The sequence below is a fragment of the Scomber scombrus genome, chromosome 13 (genome assembly GCF_963691925.1).
Source record: "Scomber scombrus chromosome 13, fScoSco1.1, whole genome shotgun sequence".
Lineage (NCBI taxonomy): Eukaryota > Metazoa > Chordata > Actinopteri > Scombriformes > Scombridae > Scomber > Scomber scombrus.
The window spans coordinates 29268960-29292739 of NC_084982.1; the positions used below are offsets into that span (position 1 = coordinate 29268960).

Below are 23780 nucleotides of genomic sequence, written 5' to 3' on the forward strand. Positions count from 1 at the left end.
ATAAAAAAGTGGTAGGTCTAAGGTGCAGCTAATTTCTGATACTCTTCAATCTTTAACTGCCGTCAGATGATGAGAAATGTGCTCTTTGCTTACTGCATGGTAGCAAAGAGCACATCACTCCTCCCCATAGAAAAACAATGGCACAGCCAGCACAGAGGGGTTTTACTGATGATCATGTGGGGAAACATTCAGAGCTGCATTTCATATGGCATACAGGATCTTGCTCAGTCGCGCCAGGAAGAGGGCCCTTTGTTGGTTCAAATCATATCTCAAACACAGAAGATTCTCTGTAAAGCTTCCACTACCCAGCTTACCTGGGGTTTGCCACAAGGCTCACTCTTTGGTCCATTACTGTTTTCAATACACACTTCCACTCGGGGGCATTCTGCATAAATATAAAATAAATGTTCACTTTTCTTAAAACCTTTACTGCAGATACTTTAACTACATTTTGTTGCTAATACGCACGCACTTTAATTAAAGTAAGAGTTTTCATCAGGAAGGAAAGACTTTCTTACATTCAACAATGTTAACATAATCTTTGTTAACAAGTTACACAGATGTACATGTATACCATTCGTTGTTGTTTTTACATGTTCTGACACTTTGCGTTAATAGAATTTTACTCAAGTTATTAAAAAATGCAAACTTGTTCAATTTACTCTTTTCTTAAAAGCATAAAAACATTTTCTCCCCAAAATATAATTTCCTCACATTCAAAATTGTTCCTGTCAAACTGTAATATATGATAGATTGAATTCAGACACACAAACACAAGATGTGTAACTTGGAAAAACTGAAATCGAGTAACTTTATTAAAATGTCACTCAAAGAGACAAATGGCATCAGATAAACATAAAAAATACTTCTTTATATCTCTCCAAAACAGGATGTTTTAAACCAGTATGTTACAAAAGAGTTCAGAGAGCTTCACGTCTGCATCTGCAGTCCGTCAAAGGGGGCGGGATCTCAGAAGAAGTCGGCCGCGGTCATTCTGCGTTTCGGCGTGCTCTTTGGAGTCGTCAAGCTCTTCTTCTTGTTGGGTGTTTTTTTGACACTGGAGGAACGTAGCGTGGGAGGAGACTTTAAGACCCCACACTTGGGTTTCTGCTGGGGGTCAAAGGGCACTCGTGACGACCCGTCCGGACTCACCAGCAGGCTGCGATCATTCTTCCTAAACTCTGCACAGATTGAAAAAAAAAAAGCAGCACGTCAGACAAAATGAACATTCAAGTCAACTGAGTCTAAAGCAGACGGGGAGTTCAGGTCCTCTGAAATGAGGCCAACGCGGAAGTTACTTAGAACTGCATTCTATCGAAAGGCCACCAGGGGGCGACCGTTTTGGTGTCAAAAGGACTTCCGTCTCTATACAAGTCAATGGAGAATTCACCAACTTCTCACTTGATTTCTAACCTCAGTAAACGTTTTCAAAATGTGTTTATGGTCTCAATCGCTAGTTTAAAGCCTTCTTCAATGCAGTATGATGTTCATTTGGGACATTTTGGCCTCCCTGATTTTATATGTGACGATAAAGCAGGGTATGCATTAGGGCGTGGCTACGTGGTGATTGACAGGTTGATTGGTTCACAGGTTCAGGAGGGCGCCTCATGCTCCTCCTGATGCCCATATAAGTAGAATCCATGTTTTTATTTTTCCCAGCATGCACCGGAAATGTTCAAGATGGCGCTGCTCAGATCCGATACTATTGGCTTCCAAGCAGCAGTCCACAAACCAATGGGTGACGTCACGGATGTTACGTCCATTTTATATACAGTCTATGGTCTAAAGTCTGCCAGCGTTCAGCAGCAGGAGCTTTAACGTTCTGACACAACTTTGCATTAAAATGTCTTGAATTTCATGTTTAACTCAGGTTGTGGAAACTGTTTCACGCCAGACTGAAGTACTCCAACTCCATTTTTATCACGGTCATTCAGTGATTGAGCATTTAGGACGTCTCCTTCCTCACCATCGCCTCCCTCTCTTTGTAACCGTCACATCGGTCTGTCACTTTTACAGCTTGATGAAGCAGCAATGTTACATACAGACGGGCAACAAATGAAAGGAGAAAGCAGCATGAGGTGTCTCAGTATGCAGACAGCCTCAGTGCTCCTTGCCATGGAGGGATGAACACCTTTTTTAAAATGCAGGAGGAGGAGAAGGGCGAGGAGGAGCAGCAGGAGGAGGAGGAGGAGAAGGGAGAGGAAGAGGAGGAGCAGGAGGAGCAAAGGGGGGAGGAGGGGCAGCAGGAGGAAAAGAAGGAGCAGGAGGAGAAGCAGGAGGAGGAGGAGAAGGGAGAGGAGGAGGAGCAGCAGGAAGAGGAGAAGGAGGAGGAGGAGCAGCATGAGCAGCAGGAGGACGAGAATGAGGAGGAGGAGAAGGGGGAGGAGGAGCAGCAGGAGGAAGAGAAGGAGAAGGAGGAGGAGGAGAAGCAGGAGGAAAGGGAGCAGGAGGAGCAGGAGGAGAAGGATCAGGAGGAGGAGGAGGAGGAGAAGCAGGAAGAGGGGCAGGAGGAGGAGGAGGAGGAGAAGGGGGAGGACGAGAAGGAGCAGGAGGAGAAGGAGCAGGAGGAGGATGAGGAGAAGCAGGAGGAGGAAGAGAAGGAGCAGGAGGAGAAGGAGCAGGAGGAGAAGGAGCAGGAGGAGGATGAGGAGGAGCAGGAGGAGGAAGAGAAGGAGCAGGAGGAGAAGCATGAGGAGGAGCAGGAGGAGGAGGAGAAAGCAGCATGAGGTGTCTCAGTATGCAGTCAGAACAGCCTCAGTGCTCCTTGCCATGGAGGGATGAACACCTTTTTAAAATTCCCTCATTTATCTTTATTTAATCATCTCATTCATTCAAAATGTCTGTCTTCAGACTCGGAGCGCGTCTCCTCTCACAGCTGGTCCGGACCAAAGAGCACAGCTTTTATTTCTAGTTGACTTCATGTTCACACTGAATTTACTGCAGACAAGACGAGAAGTGTCATCATGAAGGCACATGAGCTGACAGGTCACTCACTGATTGGACAGTTTCGGTGACATCATCCCGCTAATTAATGAGCCTGCTGTGACGTTAATTATATTCTTTGACTGACGGACAAAAGATGACGATCATGAGATGTGTTGTGTTGAATATTATGGGCTGGATTCACACTGGGTGGTTGCTACTTTGAGCTGCATGCGTGTTACCATGGTTACCAAATAAATTACTAATTTTAAAATATCGTTTCATTCACAGTTGCAGCTTTGGTTTGAATTTGTTTCTACTATTTTCACTGTTAATTATTTTAAGATATAATTGATTCATTGGTGTGAAAAATGTCCGTCAGACAATTTACTGACAATAATCTCCAAAATATCACAACTCAGAACGAAGATATTCAACTTTACTGTAACAAAAAATGAAAATAAAGAATGTTTGGGGAAATTTCCTTTAAAAAAAAAGAAGTAACAATCAATCATCAAAATTCATGTCGATTAATCTTCAGTCGATCTACTTATCGATTAATCAACTCAGCATTTATGAGTCAACTCTACACATATCTCAATGTAATTATATTGTTTATTTTAAATAAACTGAGTATAAAAACAATACAACTTAACATGAGAGAAGTTTGAAATGAGGGGGAGGAAGAGGAGCAGGAGGAGGAGCAGCAGGAGGAGGAGGAGGAGGAGGAGCAGCAGGAGGAGGAGGAGGAGGAGGAGCAGCAGGAGGAGGAGGAGGAGGAGGAAGAGGACCAGGAGGAGGAGCAGGAGGATGAGGAGGAGCAGCAGGAGAAGGAGGAGGAGGAGGAAGAGGAGCAGGAGGAAGAGAAGGAAACAATACAACTTAACATGAGGGAAGTTTGAAATTAATGAAGTGCAGGAGGAGGAGGAGGAGGAGCAGGAGGAGGAAGAGGAAGGGCATGAGGAGGAAGAGGAGAAGCAGGAGCAGGAGGAAGAGGAGGAGCAGGAGGAGGAAGAGGAGAAGCAGGAGCAGGAGGAAGAGGAAGAGAAGGAGGAAGAGCAGCAGGAGGAAGAGAAGGAGCAGGAGGAGAAGCAGGAGGAGGAGGAGGAGCAGGAGGAGGAAGAGGAGAAGGGGGAGGAAGAGGAGCAGGAGGAAGAGAAGGAGCAGGAGGAGAAGGAGCAGGAGGATGAGGAGGAGCAGCAGGAGGAGGAGCAGGAGGAAGAAGAGGAGAAGGGGGAGGAAGAGGAGCAGGAGGAAGAGAAGGAGCAGGAGGATGAGGAGGAGCAGCAGGAGGAGGAGAAGGGGGAGGAAGAGGAGCAGGAGGAAGAGATGGAAACAATACAACTTAAAATGAGGGAAGTTTGAAATGAATGAAGTAATTAATGTTAATTGTCTTACTTTATTATTTTAATATAATAAGATATTATACTTGTAGATAAATGTACTGTAAATGAATAAACACTTTAAAATGTCCCTTTATCTGCTTATACCTACATTAAAGTGTGTTATAAACCATTTATTAATGTAAACTGCTTATAAATGTTAAATAAGGGCATTTAAAGTGAAATGTCTATAATCAGATTATATTTCTTACCAGCTGTTTTATTATTCTTCAGGCCAAAGGTCACTTTCTTAGACTCTGATTTGGGAGTTTGGCTCTTCTGTGAAATCAAAACAAACAAAAGAGTCAAAGATAAATATAGGACAACATTATTTACTGCAACATGACGAGGAGAAGAAAAGAGCAGAGCTGCACAGTGGAGGAGGAGGAGAAGCAGGACGAGGAAGAGGAGAAGGAGGGGGATGAGAAAGAGGAGCAGGAGAAGCAGGAGGAGAAGGGTGGGAGGAGCAGCAGGAGGAAGAAGAGAAGGAGCAGGAGGAGCAGCAGGAGGAAGAAGAAAAGGAGCAGCAGGAGGAGGAGAAGGGGGAGGAGGAGCAGCAGGAGGAGAAGGGGGAGGAGGAGCAGCAGGAGGAAGAAGAGAAGGAGCAGGAGGAGCAGCAGGAGGAGGAAGAGGAGAAGCAGGAGGAGGAGCAGCAATAATTCCTGATGAAGCAGTTAATTAAATCAGTTGTTCACTCTGTTGCCCACGGTAACTGATTGATTGATTAACCAACCTTCTTTTTGGCAGAAGGGGTGCCGGGGCTTCTTTTAGTCTTGCAGAACAGCGGCTTCGGGACGGCGGCTTTGCTCTGAAAGGTGACAAAGTCTGATCCTGAGGGAGTCCTCGCCTTCTTTTTTGTCTTTTTAGAGGTCAGAGGTGTTGACAGCTCCTCAACACCCTGCAGTGGAAAAACAGACAGAAAATTAAATCACCAATTATTCTGATGATCGATTAATCATTTTGACTGATTGATTCCAGCCTGGTTTACCTCTATGACACTAAACTGAGACATCATTTTGACTTTTGGGAAACACTGATCAACATTTTTTCTAGGGCTCGACTGATACTGGATATTTGAGTCTGATACAGGCGGGGAGTTCCGGTCCTCTGAAATGAGGCCAACGCGGAAGTAACTTAAAACTGCATTCTACCAAAAGGCCACCAGGGGGCGACCGTTTTGGTGTCAAAAGGACTTCCGTCTCTATACAAGTCAATGGAGAATTCACCAACTTCTCACTTGATTTCTAACCTCAGTAAACGTTTTCAAAATGTGTTTATGGTCTCAATCGCTAGTTTAAAGCCTTCTTCAATGCAGTATGATGTTCATTTGGGACATTTTGGCCTCCCTGATTTTATATGTGACGATAAAGCAGGGTATGCATTAGGGCGTGGCTACGTCGTGATTGACAGGTTGATTGGTTCACAGGTTCAGGAGGGCGCCTCATGCTTCTCCTGATGCCCATGTAAGTAGAATCTCTGTTTTTATTTTTCCCAGCATGCACCTGAAATTTTCAAGATGGCGCTGCTCAGATCCAAAACTATTGGCTTCCAAGCAGCAGTCCACAAACCAATGGGTGACGTCACGGATGTTACGTCCATTCTCCATTGACTTGTATAGAGACAAAGTCCCTTTGACACCAAAACGGTCGCCCCCTGGTGGCCTTTTGATAGAATGCAGTTTTAAGTTACTTCCGCGTCGGCAACATTTCAGAGGACCGGAACTCTAGGGTTGTGTACCGAGGTCGCCACTTTTAATGATACCGACTGAATTACATCGTTACCACCAGGTATGGCTTCACGTCAAATCAAACGAATCATTGTGGATCAGAACACAGTTTCTTATTCTGCGCTCTTGGCTGCAGTTCTGCCGATAACCAGACGAGAAATCTCATTAACATCATTATAGCTACTAAACTCAGTCACGGTGTCGCCATGGTAACTATAATAGCGCTACAGCTACACAGATGCATTATGGAAAACAGTGCTAATAAACATGTTTAGAAGAAATATGATTAATATAGTCTAACTAACCCATGTGGATATATTTTTATATATATTTTGCTCTTGTTATTATATTATATTATATATATATATATATATATATATATATATATATATATATATATATATATATATATATATATATATATATATATATATATATATCTATCAAATAATTATCAAATTTTTTCACCATTTTCTGACATAATAAGGACCAATCAGCTAATTGATTAATTAGTTTCAGCCCGTCAGTTTTTCGGCGGCTCCGACTGTTCGTTTCAGGTCATTTTAAACTCACCGCTTCTTCTTCTGCGAGGCCGTTGATCGCCGCCTCGACCTCGTCGTCCTCGTACTCAAACGTGACGGGAATGATCTTCTTCTTCTTCTTCTTGGCTGGTGTCGCGGAGGAAGCGACCGCTTTGGTTTCCTCCTCGTCGCCGCCGCCGACCTCCTCTACTGCTGCTGCTGGCGTCCGACTCTTCTTCTTCTTCTTCGCTGGTGTCGATTGCGTTACCTCGGGGGTTTCAGTTGATTCTTTTTGATTCTTTTTCCTTTTCTTCTTCAGTGGTGTTGCTGCGCTTTGTTCTGCGGCGGCTGAAGACTCGACGGTCATATCGTCGGGCTTCTGATCCACTTCCTCCTCCTGCGTGATCGCCTGCTTCTTCTTCGTCTTCTTTTTAAGCGGCGTTGCGGCGGTTTCTTGTGATGCTTCTTCTTCTTCTACTTCTGGACTAACCTGTGATCCAACCTCAGCTTCCTCCATCTTCTTCTGGCCTTTCTTCTTCTTCTTGGCGGGGGTCGTGGCTTCAGTCTCAGGTGTGATCTCTTCTTCTGGACTCACCTGTGACTCGGCCTCAGTCTCAGCTTTCAGCTCCTCCTCCTCATCCTTCTTCTTCTTCTTCTTCTTCTTGGCGGGGGTCGTGGCTTCAGTCTCAGGTGTGATCTCTTCTTCTGGACTCACCTGTGACTCGGCCTCAGTCTCAGCTTTCAGCCCCTCCTCCTCATCCTTCTTCTTCTTCTTCTTCTTCTTGGCGGGGGTCGTGGCTTCAGTCTCAGGTGTGATCTCTTCTTCTGGATTCACCTGTGACTCTGCATCAGTCTCAGCTTTCAACCCCTCCTCCTCCTCATCCTTCTTCCCTGAGGCGGCACCATCAGCTTCAGAAGACACCTCCGTCTCTGCTGTAGCTTCTACTGCCTGGATAACATCAGTCTGCTGCTCCTCCGCCACCTCTGGTTGGTCCTCGTCTGTGACCGTCACCGCCGGCTGTTTCTTCACCTCCACCAGCAGCAGAGTTTCTGACTCGCCCTCCGGTGTCGCCGCTTCTGTCACTTTAACCGACGAGACTGAGTTTTGCGTCTCTGAACCTTCTTTAGCTTCACACTTCTCCTCACCGGCTGCACCTTCAGCCTGTCCGGCCGCCGCTACTTTCTTCTTCTTCTTCTTCTTCCTTTTCTTCTTCTTTTTGTCGTCGTCGTTTGAGGTCATGTCTGCCGTTTCGCTGCCATCTTTGCTTTGGCTGAGTGACGACGCCTCCTTTTTCTTTCCTGAAGCAGCAGAGACATAAATCCAACATGTGTGGTTATTAAATAGGATTAAAACAGAGGAAAACACACACAGGAGGAGAAGGGAGAGGAGGAGGAGGAGAAGCAGTAAGAGGAGCAGGAGGAAGAGAAGGAGCAGGAAGAGAAGGAGAAGGAGCAGGAGGATGAGCAGCAGGAGGAGTAGGAGAAGGGGGAGGAAAAGGAAGAGGAGCAGGAGGAAGAGGAGCAGGAGGAAGAGAAGGAGCAGGAGGAGAAGGAGCAGGAGGAGTAGGAGAAGGGGGAGGAAGAGGAGCAGGAGGAAGAGAAGGAGCAGGAGGATGAGGAGGGGCAGCAGGAGGAGGAGGAGGAGGGGGAGGAAGAGGAGCAGGAGGAGGAAGAGTATGAGAAGGGGGAGGAAGAGGAGCAGGAGGAAGAGAAGGAGCAGGAGGATGAGGAGGGGCAGCGGAAGCAGTAGGAGGAGGGGGAGGAAGAGGAGCAGGAGGAGGAGGAGTAGGAGAAGGGGGAGGAGGAGGAGCAGGAGGAAGAGAAGGAGCAGGAAGAGAAGGAGCAGGAGGAAGAGAAGGAGCAGGAGGATGAGGAGGGGCAGCAGGAGGAGGAGGGGGAGGAAGAGGAGCAGGAGAAGGGGGAGGAAGAGGAGCAGGAGGAAGAGAAGGAGGAGGAAGAGAAGGAGGAGGAAGAGAAGGAGCAGGAGGATGAGGAGGAGCAGCAATAACATGTGTGGTTATTAAAACAGACTCTGAGGAAAACACACGGAAAGAATTCCTCATCTAATTTAAAGGTTGATTCATTTCTTACAGAATAACTGAAGTCACTAGTTAATCAGACATATTCAACTTCTATTGTTATTAACTCAGGAGAAGAGCTGCAGTGATTAAAGTAATCACCAGCTACTTCAAGTAAATGGTAGAAAGAAAGAAAGAAAGAAAGGAAGAAAGAAAGAAAGAGGGAGGGATGAATGACAGATGGAAGGAAGGAAGGGAGGAAGGAGGGAGGAAAAAGGAAGGAGGGAGGAGGGAGAAAGGACAGAGGAAAGAAGGAAGAAAGGAAGGAGGGAGGAAAGAAAGAAAGAAGGAGGGAGGGAGGAAGGACAGATGCAAGGAAGGAAGGGAGAAGGGAGGAGGGAAGGAAGGAAGGAGGGAGGGAGGAAGGACCGATGGAAGGAAGGAAGGAAGGGAAGGAAGGAAGGAAGGAAGGAGGGAAGGAAAGGAGGGAATAAACTTGAATTAGGAAAAAGGATCAAATATACATAAAATGCAGTCTATATATTTTTAAACAAAATATCATGAAGCACCTTTTTTCTTCTTGGCTGCTGGGGCTCCATCATCATCCTCCTCCCCCGTGTGTCTTCCTCCCCTCTTCATCCTCTTCCTGCTTCCGAACATGTCGTCGTCCTCGTCTGTGGAGACCTCGTCTGGATACTCATCCTGAGGAAAGACGCCTGACGGGAAAACAGGAGGTTATAATGATTCTGCTTTAATAGATAATAGAAGAAACAGTAAAGAAGGAATAATGACATCATCAGCTCCTACCTTCACTCAGGTCCCGCAGCCTGAGAGAGAAGAAGAAGAAAATACAGTAGAGTGAATTTAACATGTTTCATTCAGTCTGAGTTCATATCGAGAGATATCTGACACATGGAGTACTTTATGTAGTAGTAGTAGTACTTTATGTAGTATTAGTAGGAGTACTTTATGTAGTAGTAGTAGGAGTACTTTATGTAGTAGTAGTAGTAGTAGAAGTAATACTTTTTGTAGTAGTATTTTATGTAGTAGTAGCAGTAGTAGTACTTTATGTATTAGTAATAGTACTTTATGTAGTAGTAGTAGTAGTAGTAGAAGTAATACTTTTTGTAGTAGTATTTTATGTAGTAGTAGCAGTAGTAGTACTTTATGTATTAGTAATAGTACTTTATGTAGTAGTAGTAGTAGTAGTACTTTATGTAGTAGTAGTAGTACTTTATGTAGTAGTAGTAGTACTTTTTGTAGTAGTAGTAGTAGTAGTAGTAGTACTTTTTGTAGTAGTAGTAGTAGTAGTAGTAGTACTACCAGTAGTAGTATTTACAGTGTTTTTAGCATCAGATTCGCTCTCAGTGTTTCCTGTTGAGCTGTGCTGTAACCATAGTAACACAAAGACTTTGGTACTAGAAACACTGAAACATAGAAGATGAAGATTTGACTCAGACGCTGAACTCGTCTTTGAATGCTGTAGTTTTTCTAGTTTTCTCTCATTTTAAAGTGTTTGAACTTTGACTCACGTTTTGATGATTTTGTAGAGTCTCTGTCGGTTGAGGCTCGGTGTGCTGTTGCGGCTCGCCAACCCGAACAGTTTGTCAGCCAGAGCAGAATAATCGAACTATAAAAACACACAACACGTCAAACACTGGAGCCAAAAAATAAATAAAAAACAGTCATTTCAAAAAACTGGGCCATGAAGGAAAGAAAAATCTGAATAAACACACTGATGAACTCTCTTTAACCCCTTACTTCCTGTTCAGGTTTAATTTAACAGCTTATAAAACGCCCCAAATGTCTTTTATTTCTAAATTTGATGACTTTTCTTAAAGTGGCCCAAAATGCACAAAAATGAAAATATGTTTAAATGTTATATTTTGTATAGATGCTCCAAATGTTTGTCCATTGAGGCTGTTCTGGGTCAGATTATCTCCGTATCTATTGACATGTGTTTTAGTGAAATGAATAGTTAATAGTTTTAATAAGATAGTAGTTATGAGGATTTCTTTTTATGATGTAGCAGTGAAGACTGATGGCTCTAATGGTTCTACAATAAACCCCACAGCTCCAGAAAGCTCCTTCATTCCTTCCATCATTCCTTCCTTCCTACTTACCTACCTTCCTTCCTTCTTTCCTACCTACCTTCCTTCCTTCTTTCCTACCTTCCTTTCTTCTTTCCTACCTACCTACCTTTCTTCCTTCCTTCCTTCCTACCTACCTACTTACCCACTTACCTTCCTTCCCTCATTCATTCATTCCTTCTTTCCTACCTACCTACCTTTCTTCCTTCCTTCCTTCCTACCTACCTACTTACCCACTTACCTTCCTTCCCTCATTCATTCCTTCCTTCTTTCCTACCTACCTACCTTCCCTCATTCCTTCCTTCCTACCTACCTTCCCTCATTCCTTCCTTCCTTCCTACCTTCCCTCATTCCTTCCTTCCTACCTACCTTCCCTCATTCCTTCCTTCCTTCCCTCCCTCATCCCTTCCTTCCTACCTACCTTCCTTCCTTCCGTCATTCCTTCCTTCTTACCTACCTTCCCTCATTCCTTCCTTCCTACCTACCTTCCCTCATTCCTTCCTTCCTACCTACCTTCCCTCATTCCCTCCCTCATTCCCTCCCTCATTCCTTCCTTCCTTCCTACCTACCTTCCTTCCTTCCCTCATTCCTTCCTTCTTACCTACCTTCCCTCATTCCTTCCTTCCTATCTACCTTCCCTCATTCCTTCCTTCCTTCCTACCTTCCCTCATTCCCTCCCTCATTCCTTCCTTCCTACCTACCTTCCCTCATTCCTTCCTTCCTACCTTCCCTCATTCCCTCCCTCATTCCTTCCTTCCTACCTACCTGACGTTCCAAAATGAACACAAATGAAAATACTTTAAAATGTTATACTTTTGAATCGCTGCTATAATGGTTTAATTTGCATTGCAGTTGGTTCAATCGGCCACCAGGTGGTGCTGTAGAGTCAGTAAGAAACGAGTTGTGAAAGTGTTGAGAAGAAAACTCTGTTCAGTGTTGTACACAGCATGAGAGTAGCAGCTAGTTTGCTTCATATGTATTTAATTAATTTATAATATGTAAAAATGTTTTCCAAAATGTAAATGTCTTAAACTTTTTAAATTACAGCTGTAACTTTATGTTCTATGACTAATTTTATTCTGCTATTTTTTCTCACTTTCAAATGTGCAGCTGGTCTGGAGATCCAAAAGGAAATAAAGAGAGAAAAAATACACTTTCAAATATTTATTTTTAATTAATAGGCATATTTTGCTTTAAAAAAAAGGCTCAAACTATTACTTGATTATTTAAATACTTTCCAATTAATTTTATGTTGATCAACTAATCATTGCTGTTTGTCTAATTTAATCCAATTAAAATCACAAATAGAAATACATTTTAATAATTTTTTTTTTTTTTTGAAGCAGCCTTCACCTGAAGAACTGGTCCCATGTCTTCGTCATCCGGCAGCTCCGAGTCTGATTCCTCCAGGTGAAGAAGGTCATCATCATCATCATCATCATCAAAATCATCATCATCATCATTTTTATGTGATTTACGACCTGAAAGCAAAAGACAAACAACACAATTTAGTTTTGAAGCAGTGACAAACCAAAACAATTTTATACTGATATAAAAAAAAGTTCGAGCTGAAATTATTTCACCAGGATCAGTGATAAATAAATGTCGGTAAGATGATGAATTCATAAATCAGTTAAACTAGTTTTAAAAGCAGCATCAGGTTTGTTAAAATGTACATTTAGTATTTTTGTTGGTTTTATATCATTTGAAATGACATTTGCACCATTTTTTACCAAAAGTAAGACTGAATGCTCCTGAAAATGTCAAATGGTGTAACCACAAAAGAATGATAAATATTACATATTTTATCCATCTAGAAAGAAAGAAAGAAAAGGTAGGAAGAAGAAAAAGAAAGAACAAGAAATTGGAGGCGGAGAGAAAGAAAGAAAGAAATAAAAAGTAGGAGGGAAGGAAAAAAGAAAAAGGAAGAAAGAACAAGAAGTAGGAGGACAGAAAGGAAGGAATAAAGAAAGAGGAAGAAAGAGAGGAAGAAAGAAACAAAGAAACAAAGGAAGAAAGAACAAGAAGTAGGAGGAGAGAGGAAGAAAGGAGGAAAGAAAGATAAAGGAGAAAGAAAGAAGGAGGGAAGAAGAAAGAACAAGAAGTAGGAGGAGAGAAAGAAAACTGATTCCCCAGAGTAAATGTAATATTTAGAACAATTGTATTCCATTACCTTTATTTAATATAAAGTTATAATGTAAGATCATGCCAAACTAGTTGATATGGTGTTTTATTGACAATTTACTGTTTTTAAGCAAGTTGAATTATTTGGTACAAAGTTTTTATGGTTACACCACTCAGACATTTTTGCCATAATCCTCTAATATATTCTCTCTAAATGGATTAAAAGCAGAAATTTGATGCTGGGTCCACAAAAGAAGAAGGTGTGCAAGTTATTCATACGTTTATTTTATCATTTTAACCCTTTAAATTTAAAATAAACCACATGGACACAATAAAAACATCACTGACCCAACAGTGAAATACTGTTAATGTACTGGCAGTGGAGAAGCAGACTGGGAACGATGGGGAACAAACAGCCAATGTTCAATGAATGATAAACAAATAATATATGAGGTTATAAATGTTTCCGTACCATTCATCTGCTTGCCGCTGCCTTTCTTATCAACAGGTTCGCTGGTCTTTTTCTCTTTCGGTTGCTCTTCCTCCTCCTCCTCTTCCTCAGAGGCCTGTCCCGAGTCCGAGCCCCCGGCCGCCTGCAGCTCCTTCATCAGGTCTTGGATGGCGTAGGGAGCCTGGTCGATGATGGTGGTGAAGATGTTGCTGCAGATCGCTCTGAAGAGAGTCCGACTGCAGCGGCAGAGGAGAAGCTGTTAGTGTCCGTTAGACGTCAAAGCTGGATAGACGGAGTTCAAGCAGCTGAGACTAACTTTACTTCTATCATTTAAACCAAAGAATGTGTGTGTTTCTGTGTTTCTGTGTGTGTGTGTGTGTGTGTGTCTCTGTGTCTCTGTGTGTGTGTTTGTGTGTGTGTCTGTGTGTGTTTGTGTCTCTGTGTGTATGTATGTGTGTGTTTCTGTGTTTCTGTGTGTGTGTGTGTGTGTCTCTGTGTGTCTGTTTGTGTCTCTCTGTGTGTGTGTGTGTGTATGTGTGTGTGTCTCTCTGTGTGTGTGTCTGTCTCTGTGTTTGTGTGTGTGTGTGTGTGTCTGTCTGTCTGTCTCTGTCTCTGTGTGTGTGTGTGTGTGTGTGTGTCTCTCTGTGTGTGTGTCTGTCTGTGTGTGTGTTTGTGTGTGTGTCTACGTGTGTGTATGTGTGTGTCTCTGTGTCAATGTGTGTGTGTGTGTGTGTCTGTCTCTGTGTTTGTGTGTGTGTGTGTCTCTCTGTGTGTTTGTGTCTGTGTGTTTGTGTGTTTGTGTCTGTCTGTTTGTGTGTGTGTGTGTTTGTTTGTGTGTGTCTGTGTGTTTTTTTGTGTGTGTGTGTGTGTGTGTGTCTATGTGTGTTATTCTCCTCTTTTAATCTGTCTTACTCTATTTTAACTTCTAACTTTTACTTTAACACTATTTTTATATGATCTGAGCTCAGTTTGGGTTTGTTAACCTGATATTTATACTTCTTTATAAAGTATATACTAATAATTCATAAGTATATACTTCTTCCTAATTTATAAGTATATATTATAAGTCCTTTTTTATAAATATATACTTAAAGCACTTGAATTGCCTTGTTGAAAAGTGCTATAAAAATAAATCTGCCTTAACCCTTTACATGCTGTTCAGGATCCATTTTGACCCATAAACATTTTTTAGTCAGACTTTTCCTAATGTGACCCACAGTTTACAAAAATGGAAATAAAATGCATTATTTTTCCCATTTTTGTGCAGCTGATACATATTTTGATATATGTAAATGTATAAATTTGACCTGTGTTTATTTTATTTTAAATTTAAAAAATCTCATAATCTATAAAATGGACCATAAAATAGTGATTGTGAATCCATCCAATCTTTTTTCTATAAGATGAATCAAACGTTTATTAATGACTGATGGGGAATTTATGAATGTGAATGTGGTGTAGAGACTAATTATGAGTCAGAGTATTAACAGTATGTGAGGGTTAAAAATGCAGAATATGTAACGAGACTCATGCACTTTGTTTTTGTTTGTGCATAACTTGGTAATTACACGTTTTATGGTGTAAAACAGACAGAATTACAGTAAAAGCAGCAGCAGAGGACGAAGTCCAGGTGAACTTACTCTTTTGTTTTAGCTGCTGTTTTGCAGAACGGCTCGATGAATGTCAGGTTCTGATCGGCAGTGAGCTGTGAAGACAAAAACAGAAAGACTCATTACAGAGCAAAGACCATAAGGATCCTTGTTGAGTTCTTATATTTGCCTTGAAACACTGCGTAACCAGGCGGGGAGCTCCGGTCCTCTGCAATGAGGCCAACGCGGAAGTAACTTAACTTAACTGCATTCTATCAAAAGGCCACCAGGGGGCGACCGTTTTGGTGTCAAAAGGACTTCCGTCTCTATACAAGTCAATGGAGAATTCACCAACTTCTCACTTGATTTCTAACCTCAGTAAACGTTTTCAAAATGTGTTTATGGTCTCAATCGCTAGTTTAAAGCCTTCTTCAATGCAGTATGATGTTCATTTGGGACATTTTGGCCTCCCTGATTTTATATGTGACGATAAAGCAGGGTATGCATTAGGGCGTGGCTACGTGGTGATTGACAGGTTGATTGGTTCACAGGTTCAGGAGGGCGCCTCATGCTCCTCCTGATGCCCATATAAGTAGAATCCCTGTTTTTATTTTTCCCAGCATGCACCGGAAATTTTCAAGATGGCGCTGCTCAGATCCGATACTATTGGCCTCCGAGCAGCAGTCCACAAACCAATGGGTGACGTCACGGATGTTACGTCCATTTAGTATACAGTCTATGGTCTAAAGTCTGCCAGCGTTCAGCAGCAGGAGCGTCAACTTGTCTATGGTAACAAGTAGCACAACCAACGCTCTGACAGTTTGGTGTTTTCCAGACCTTGAGATGCACTTTGTCTGTCTGGTTGGTGTTTCTGTGGCCAGCAGGTGGGACGTTCATTCAAATGTTGGTATCCAGAGATTCTTATTCATAAAAGTAGATTAAATCAAACAGAGGACTAAAGCTGTGAGACTCTGGATCCAGAGGTCACGTTCTTTTATGTAAAGCATAAAATCTGCTTGAGGAAATCAGGTCAGCTGATGCAGTTTTCTCTTAAAATCAAACTTTTAAGACCTTTAAATTTTCCTTGAGTTGCTTTTATCTACTTTAAATATGGTTTGTCTGTTCTTGCATGTTTTCCTACACTGAATTATTTTCAATTCATCAAATTGTTTTGATTTGTTCTCTTTTAAAATCGTATTATTTTACAATTTGTGTATTTTGCTGCCTTGTGAAATCGACATCTTGGGATAAAATATTAAAGATGTGAGACTTTATACTGATTATCTCATCTTATTCTTTTCTCCAGACTCAAAAAAACCAACATTCAGATGTTTTTCTTCGTGTCCCGCTCCCTCCTCTGTGCTGCCTGTTATTTATCTGAAATGTGAAAAATGTGGTAAAAAAAAACCTGCGCCTGTACCTCAGCTGATCCCAGTGCAGCCAGTTCAGTCATGTAGAGGTCGAGAACATGGAGCTGCAACCCGCTGGGCGCCGCGCTGTCGCTCTGCAGGAGCTGAGCCGTCAGCACCTCTAGAAACCTGCCGACCAGACTGAGAGAGAACAGCAGACACTCATTTACACACAGAGAGAGAACAGCAGATACTCATTTACACACAGAGAGAGAGCAGCAGATACTCATTTACACACAGAGAGAGAGCAGCAGACACTCATTTACACACTCAGAGAGAGAACAGCAGATACTCATTTACACACAGAGAGAGCAGCAGATACTCATTTACACTCAGAGAGAGCAGCAGATACTCATTTACACACTCAGAGAGAGAACAGCAGATACTCATTTACACACTCAGAGAGAGAACAGCAGATACTCATTTACACACTCAGAGAGAGAACAGCAGATACTCATTTACACACAGAGAGAGCAGCAGATACTCATTTACACTCAGAGAGAGCAGCAGATACTCATTTACACACAGAGAGAGAGCAGCAGATACTCATTTACACACAGAGAGAGAGCAGCAGACACTCATTTACACACAGAGAGAGAGCAGCAGACACTCATTTACACACAGAGAGAACAGCAGATACTCATTTACACACTGAGAGAGCAGCAGATACTCATTTACACACAGAGAGAGAACAGCAGACACTCATTTACACACAGAGAGAGAACAGCAGATACTCATTTACACACAGAGAGAGCAGCAGATACTCATTTACACACAGAGAGAACAGCAGATACTCATTTACACACAGAGAGAGCAGCAGATACTCATTTACACTCAGAGAGAGAACAGCAGATACTCATTTACACACAGAGAGAGAACAGCAGATACTCATTTACACACAGAGAGAGAGCAGCAGACACTAATTTACAGTCTGAGCTCAGAGTTATGACATAAATGTGACCTACAGAGATTTTTAAAGATGAAGTTCTGACATGTTTTACCTGCTGTCCCAGTCTTTCCTCTTCAGCATCTCAAATGTTTGTCTGAACATGAAGCGAACCAGCTGGAGGAGAAAATAAATCATCAATTTAAACATTCAAAAAATCCTCTTTGTTGGAACCGTTCAACAGACAACATTGGAAATTCCACCAGTCTAAAACCATTTTAGATATTAACCATATTATTCTTTATGGACCAATTAAGTGATATATAATCATGACTGGTCATATCTGTAATATGTCACCTTTCTTGTTACACTTCTAATTTTTTTCTCTCCACTGTCACCAAGTGCTGCTCATGTGTGAATGTTGGGTCTCTTTAAAATTAAAACATGAAGAGTTCGGTTTAGACCTGCTCTATGTGTAAAGAGCCTTGAGATGACTTTGTTGTGATTTGGCGCTATACAAATAAAGATTGATTGATTGATTGATGGTTAATTATTGTTGTTTTGTTTCTAATCTCAATGTTCTGCATCCATTATGTATTATTCTTGAATTATGCATTTTGTTTTCTCTTTATGTGCAACAAATTAAAATAAGAAAACAAAATGTAAGATCCAGAGTGACGAACCTGGAAGAACTTGTCCATCCTCAGTCTGTCGATGCCGGTCCACTCTCTCTTTAAGGTCTGCAGGAAACTCTCCAGGAACAACAACTCTGCAGGAAACAGCAAAAAAATGAATAAAAACATGCCGAGATGAACTCATCTTCGCCATCACATGATGGAGTCAAACATGTGAAACGTACGTGCGTCGATGCCTTGGAAGCTGTGCATCAGGCTGGAGATCACTTTTGAAAGCTCCTCCTGTAGAAGAAGAAGAGTACAGACTGCTTGAACAAGGGCTGATCAATATATTATTATTATATTAATATCATGATATGAGACTAAATAGCGTCTAAGATTTTGGATATCATAACGTCATGTTACGGCACAAGTGTTTAAATCAACTACTAGACACTTCATACCCAACATGTGTCATCATTCAACATAGGGGAGAACAGGGTTGGTAGTCACACTTTTTACTTTCCTTTGAATTCCTCACAAACCATAAACTGAATAGATTCCATTTTCATTTGTAATGAAAGTCTAAATTATCAGGTAGCAATAGAGAGGTTTTACTCTCCTTCAGCTGATTCTGTTCTAAAGATATGAACCGTCAAATATGTGACAACCGTCCCCATCGTGAGGTTGGTAGTAAGACATCATGGATGTTGGTTGTCTCTGTGTTATTTTAATGGAGAAAAATAAAAAATGTAGATAATCTTTACAAATGATTTAAAATGTTTAGTTTCGTTGAAATACAACAACCTAACATCTCCTGCACCAAGAGAACATAAACAGGAACAATCATTCTGTTAAGTGCCTTTTTTATCCTTATATAATAATATTATACAGTTTATCTCTCTGACTGCTCTGAGCTTCACATCTGGAGGAGTCTGGCTCTTTGTTTGTCTTCCTGACAAAGTTCCTGCTCATTTTACTCTCTTAATAAAAAGAAAGAACTAGATATATGAAACCATATATGTATATGTACCAACATGTGACAACCATCACCAACTGGGATTTTTTGCAACCAGCAAAGCTACCAACCAAATGTTTTGTTTTGGTGTAGCTAAGAAAAAAACCTCCCTACCTATCGCTCTCTCTTCATACTTTTTAATGATAATGATGTTTTATTATAAACTCATTGTGTAAAAGAAGAGAAACACTGAAGAGTTGGATATAAAACAATAAACACAGCAGTTTACTCCAGACAACACTTTTTAACAACAGCGCCCTCTAGAGACCGAGATCTGATGAATGTGACAACCAACCCTGTTCTCCCCTGCTTCTAATTTAAATTCATATGTAAAACAGCTGATTTAAAATGAAAAAAAAAGGAATATTTACAAGTTGATGTATTTTTAGTTCAAATTTGCGGGAAAGTAAAAGGTTAATTGTTTGATTCTTTGTACTTAAAATGTAAGTATTTATATTATATTAGGGAAGGAGTGTGTTTTTTTTCTACCGCTCTCCTTTTAAATATCGATTCTTACTGTTTGTATCTTTAATAACTTTGGAAAAGGACAACTGCTCTGTATCTTTTTGTTGTTGTTGTTGTTTCAACCATTAAAATTCATCTAGTTGTTCTGGTGGATTTTTTATGATGAGGAAGTGTTAGTGTCAAGCTACGGCTTCACTCTTCCAAAATCTACAACACTTTCAATAAACAGCAGTATTTATCATTTTGGATGCACTGAGATGTAATTATCAAGTCAGTTGGAGATGCGTAACCATGGTAACCTGTTCTGATAATAAAGTTTGAACTAATGTTAAAAATAAATGAGACCTGGCGAAGTGAAACATGGCTTAACTTGAAGCCTTATTGACGTTAGGTTAGGGTTGGCTTGGTCACTGTCACTACTGCGTTATAGCGTCCAGTGCTTTCATACTGTAATGTTTCCATGGTAACAGTATGAACTTTGTTGTATGTTGATTTCATACATACTAATAAATCTGACATCATTCACATCTGTAGGTCAAACACACCTGCAGCAGCGGTTTGTCCTGCATCCACAGACAGTAGAACAAACCCTTCCACAGTTTGAGCAGCTCATCGCCTGTAAATCCTCCTGCAGAGAAACAAACAACACAATCATCTCACCACCCCTCACATTTATCTGCCGACCCTTTGGAGGGGCCCCACCCCTAGGTTGGGAACCACTGGACTAAACTAGCTAACTGTATATAAAGTAGTGTAAACTAGCTCCACCTCCAGCAGCTACAACAGTAACATGCTGCTCTAACACTGATGCTTCACTATTAATAATCTAATGATGTCATAATAATAATATATCAGTCAGAGGACCAAACCACTACTTTACTGTAATACTGCATACTACATCACTATAATACTGCAGTACTTTACTGTAATACTGCATACTACATCACTATAATACTGCAGTACTTTTACTGTAATACTGCATACTACATCACTATAATACTGCAGTACTTTACTGTAATACTGCATACTACATCACTATAATACTGCAGTACTTTACTGTAATACTGCATACTACATCACTCATAATACTGCAGTACTTTACTGTAATACTGCATACTACATCACTATAATACTGCAGTACTTTACTGTAATACTGCATACTACATCACTATAATACTGCAGTACTTTTACTGTAATACTGCATACTACATCACTATAATACTGCAGTACTTTACTGTAATACTGCATACTACATCACTATAATACTGCAGTACTTTACTGTAATACTGCATACTACATCACTCATAATACTGCAGTACTTTACTGTAATACTGCATACTACATCACTATAATACTGCAGTACTTTACTGTAATACTGCATACTACATCACTATAATACTGCAGTACTTTTACTGTAATACTGCATACTACATCACTATAATACTGCAGTACTTTACTGTAATACTGCATACTACATCACTATAATACTGCAGTACTTTACTGTAATACTGCATACTACATCACTCATAATACTGCAGTACTTTACTGTAATACTGCATACTACATCACTATAATACTGCAGTACTTTACTGTAATACTGCATACTACATCACTATAATACTGCAGTACTTTACTGTAATACTGCATACTACATCACTATAATACTGCAGTACTTTTACTGTAATACTGCATACTACATCACTCATAATACTGCAGTACTTTACTGTAATACTGCATACTACATCACTATAATACTGCAGTACTTTTACTGTAATACTGCATACTACATCACTCATAATACTGCAGTACTTTTACTGTAATACTGCATACTACATCACTCATAATACTGCAGTACTTTACTGTAATACTGCATACTACATCACTATAATACTGCAGTACTTTTACTGTAATACTGCATACTACATCACTCATATACTGCAGTACTTTTACTGTAATACTGCATACTACATCACTCATAATACTGCAGTACTTTTACTGTAATACTGCATACTACATCACTCATATACTGCAGTACTTTTACTGTAATACTGCATACTACATCACTATAATACTGCAGTACTTTTACTGTAATACTGCATACTACATCACTATAATACTGCAGTACTTTTACTGTAATACTGCATACTACATCACTATAATACTGCAGTACTTTTACTGTAATACTGCATACTACATCACTCATAATACTGCAGTACTTTTACTGTAATACTGCATACTACATCACTCATAATACTGCAGTACTTTACTGTAATACTGCATACTACATCACTATAATACTGCAGTACTTTTACTGTAATACTGCATACTACATCACTATAATACTGCAGTACTTTTACTGTAATACTGCATACTACATCACTATAATACTGCAGTACTTTTACTGTAATACTGCATACTACATCGCTCATAATACTGCAGTACTTTTACTGTAATACTGCAGTACTTTTACTGTAATACTGCATACTACACCACTCATAATACTGCAGTACTTTTACTGTAATACTGCATACTACATCGCTCATAATACTGCAGTACTTTACTGTAATACTGCATACTACATCACTCATAATACTGCAGTACTTTACTGTAATACTGCATACTACATCACTCATAATACTGCAGTACTTTTACTGTAATACTGCATACTACATCGCTCATAATACTGCAGTACTTTTACTGTAATACTGCATACTACATCACTATAATACTGCAGTACTTTTACTGTAATACTGCATACTACATCACTATAATACTGCAGTACTTTAACTGTAATACTGCATACTACATCACTCATAATACTGCAGTACTTTACTGTAATACTGCATACTACACCACTCATAATACTGCAGTACTTTTACTGTAATACTGCATACTACATCACTATAATACTGCAGTACTTTTACTGTAATACTGCATACTACATCACTCATAATACTGCAGTACTTTACTGTAATACTGCATACTACACCACTCATAATACTGCAGTACTTTTACTGTAATACTGCATACTACATCACTATAATACTGCAGTACTTTTACTGTAATACTGCATACTACATCACTCATAATACTGCAGTACTTTTACTGTAATACTGCATACTACATCACTCATAATACTGCAGTGCTTTTACTGTAATACTGCATACTACATCGCTCATAATACTGCAGTACTTTTACTGTAATACTGCAGTACTTTTACTGTAATACTGCATACTACACCACTCATAATACTGCAGTACTTTTACTGTAATACTGCATACTACATCGCTCATAATACTGCAGTACTTTTACTGTAATACTGCAGTACTTTTACTGTAATACTGCATACTACACCACTCATAATACTGCAGTACTTTTACTGTAATACTGCAGTACTTTTACTGTAGTCGAGTTTTCTATGCAGTATTTTGACTAATATAGTTTTATATGCAGTATTTTTACTGTAATAGAGTTTTTATGCAGTATTTTGACTAATATAGTTTTATATGCAGTATTTTTACTGTAATATAGTTTTTATGCAGTATTTTTACTGTAATAGAGTTTTTAATACAGTATTTTTACTGTAATAGAGTTTTTAATACAGTATTTTTACTATAATAGAGTTTTTAATACAGTATTTTTACTGTAATATAGTTTTTTATGCAGTATTTTTACTGTAATAGAGTTTTTTATGCAGTAGAGAATGAGATAACAGCTGATCAATGAGCTTCTGGAGGCTAACACGTGTGTGCTAACAGTTTGCGTGTATCTGATTAAAACCTAAACATGAGACTAACTGGGACCAGTCTCCTTTAACCAGGAGTTACTGGTGTTTAACCTCGGCCTGTGGTGTGAACCTGTTACTGTCTCACAGGAACAGAGAAGGTAGTAGAGTGTGTTAGCTCACCTGCTGCTTTCTGGGACCTGACATTGATGTACTTCCTCAGCTTCTTCATGGCTTTGCTCCTGATGGGTTTCTCATTAGAGGCCAGTCTCTGAGCCAGCTGCACCTCTGCTTCCTGAAGGGCCGCCATGCTCTCTGGTACACGTGGAGACACTCTGTTATCTCTCCTTTCTTCTGTCTATTCTCTCTATTCTCTCTATCCTCTTGATCTCTTCTCTTCTCTGCTTCTCCCCACGTTTCCTCCAGGTTGACGCGCAGTAATGACGCCACAGAGCTCCGTGTTGTGCTCACTTCTTCTTCTTCTCTAAGTTTGATATTGGAGGTTTGTAAATCAGCTTAGAGGCGCATTACCGCCACCTGCTGGCCTGAAGAGGAACATTAGATTAATGTGTGTGTGTGTGTGTGTGTGTGTGTGTGTGTGTGTGTGTGTGTGTGTGTGTGTGTGTGTGTGTGTGTGTGTGTGTTTATGTATGTTTTAGCCTTATGGGAGTGTCCTTGCTGACTGTTTGTATTATAAGTGATTGTTTTGCCAGTATATCCCCTCTACTCCTACATGGGCAGGAACCCGGATGAAGCCAACTGTTAGTCCTTTATTCTGCATCTTATACAATAGTTGATGAACTTCTAAAACAAAATCATTCCTGCATGATTTTCCACTTTT

The 23780-nt window shown here is 40.5% G+C and overlaps 1 protein-coding gene across 1 annotated transcript; it reads right to left on the minus strand.

Moving 5' to 3' along the window:
• Positions 1-792: 792 nt before the first annotated feature.
• On the minus strand, positions 793-23345 carry LOC133993451 (ribosomal RNA processing protein 1 homolog B-like). Its single transcript, XM_062432434.1, has 16 exons — positions 23123-23345; positions 19761-19843; positions 17978-18035; positions 17802-17887; positions 17234-17295; positions 16244-16373; positions 14875-14939; positions 13256-13470; positions 12013-12140; positions 10102-10199; positions 9377-9396; positions 9139-9285; positions 6604-7850; positions 5038-5202; positions 4517-4583; positions 793-1181 (listed from the first exon to the last, which is right to left on the minus strand). Exons 1-16 carry the CDS (start codon positions 23247-23249, stop codon positions 970-972), a joined length of 2910 nt encoding a protein of 969 aa, XP_062288418.1. The 5' UTR covers positions 23250-23345; the 3' UTR covers positions 793-969.
• Positions 23346-23780: the final 435 nt, after the last annotated feature.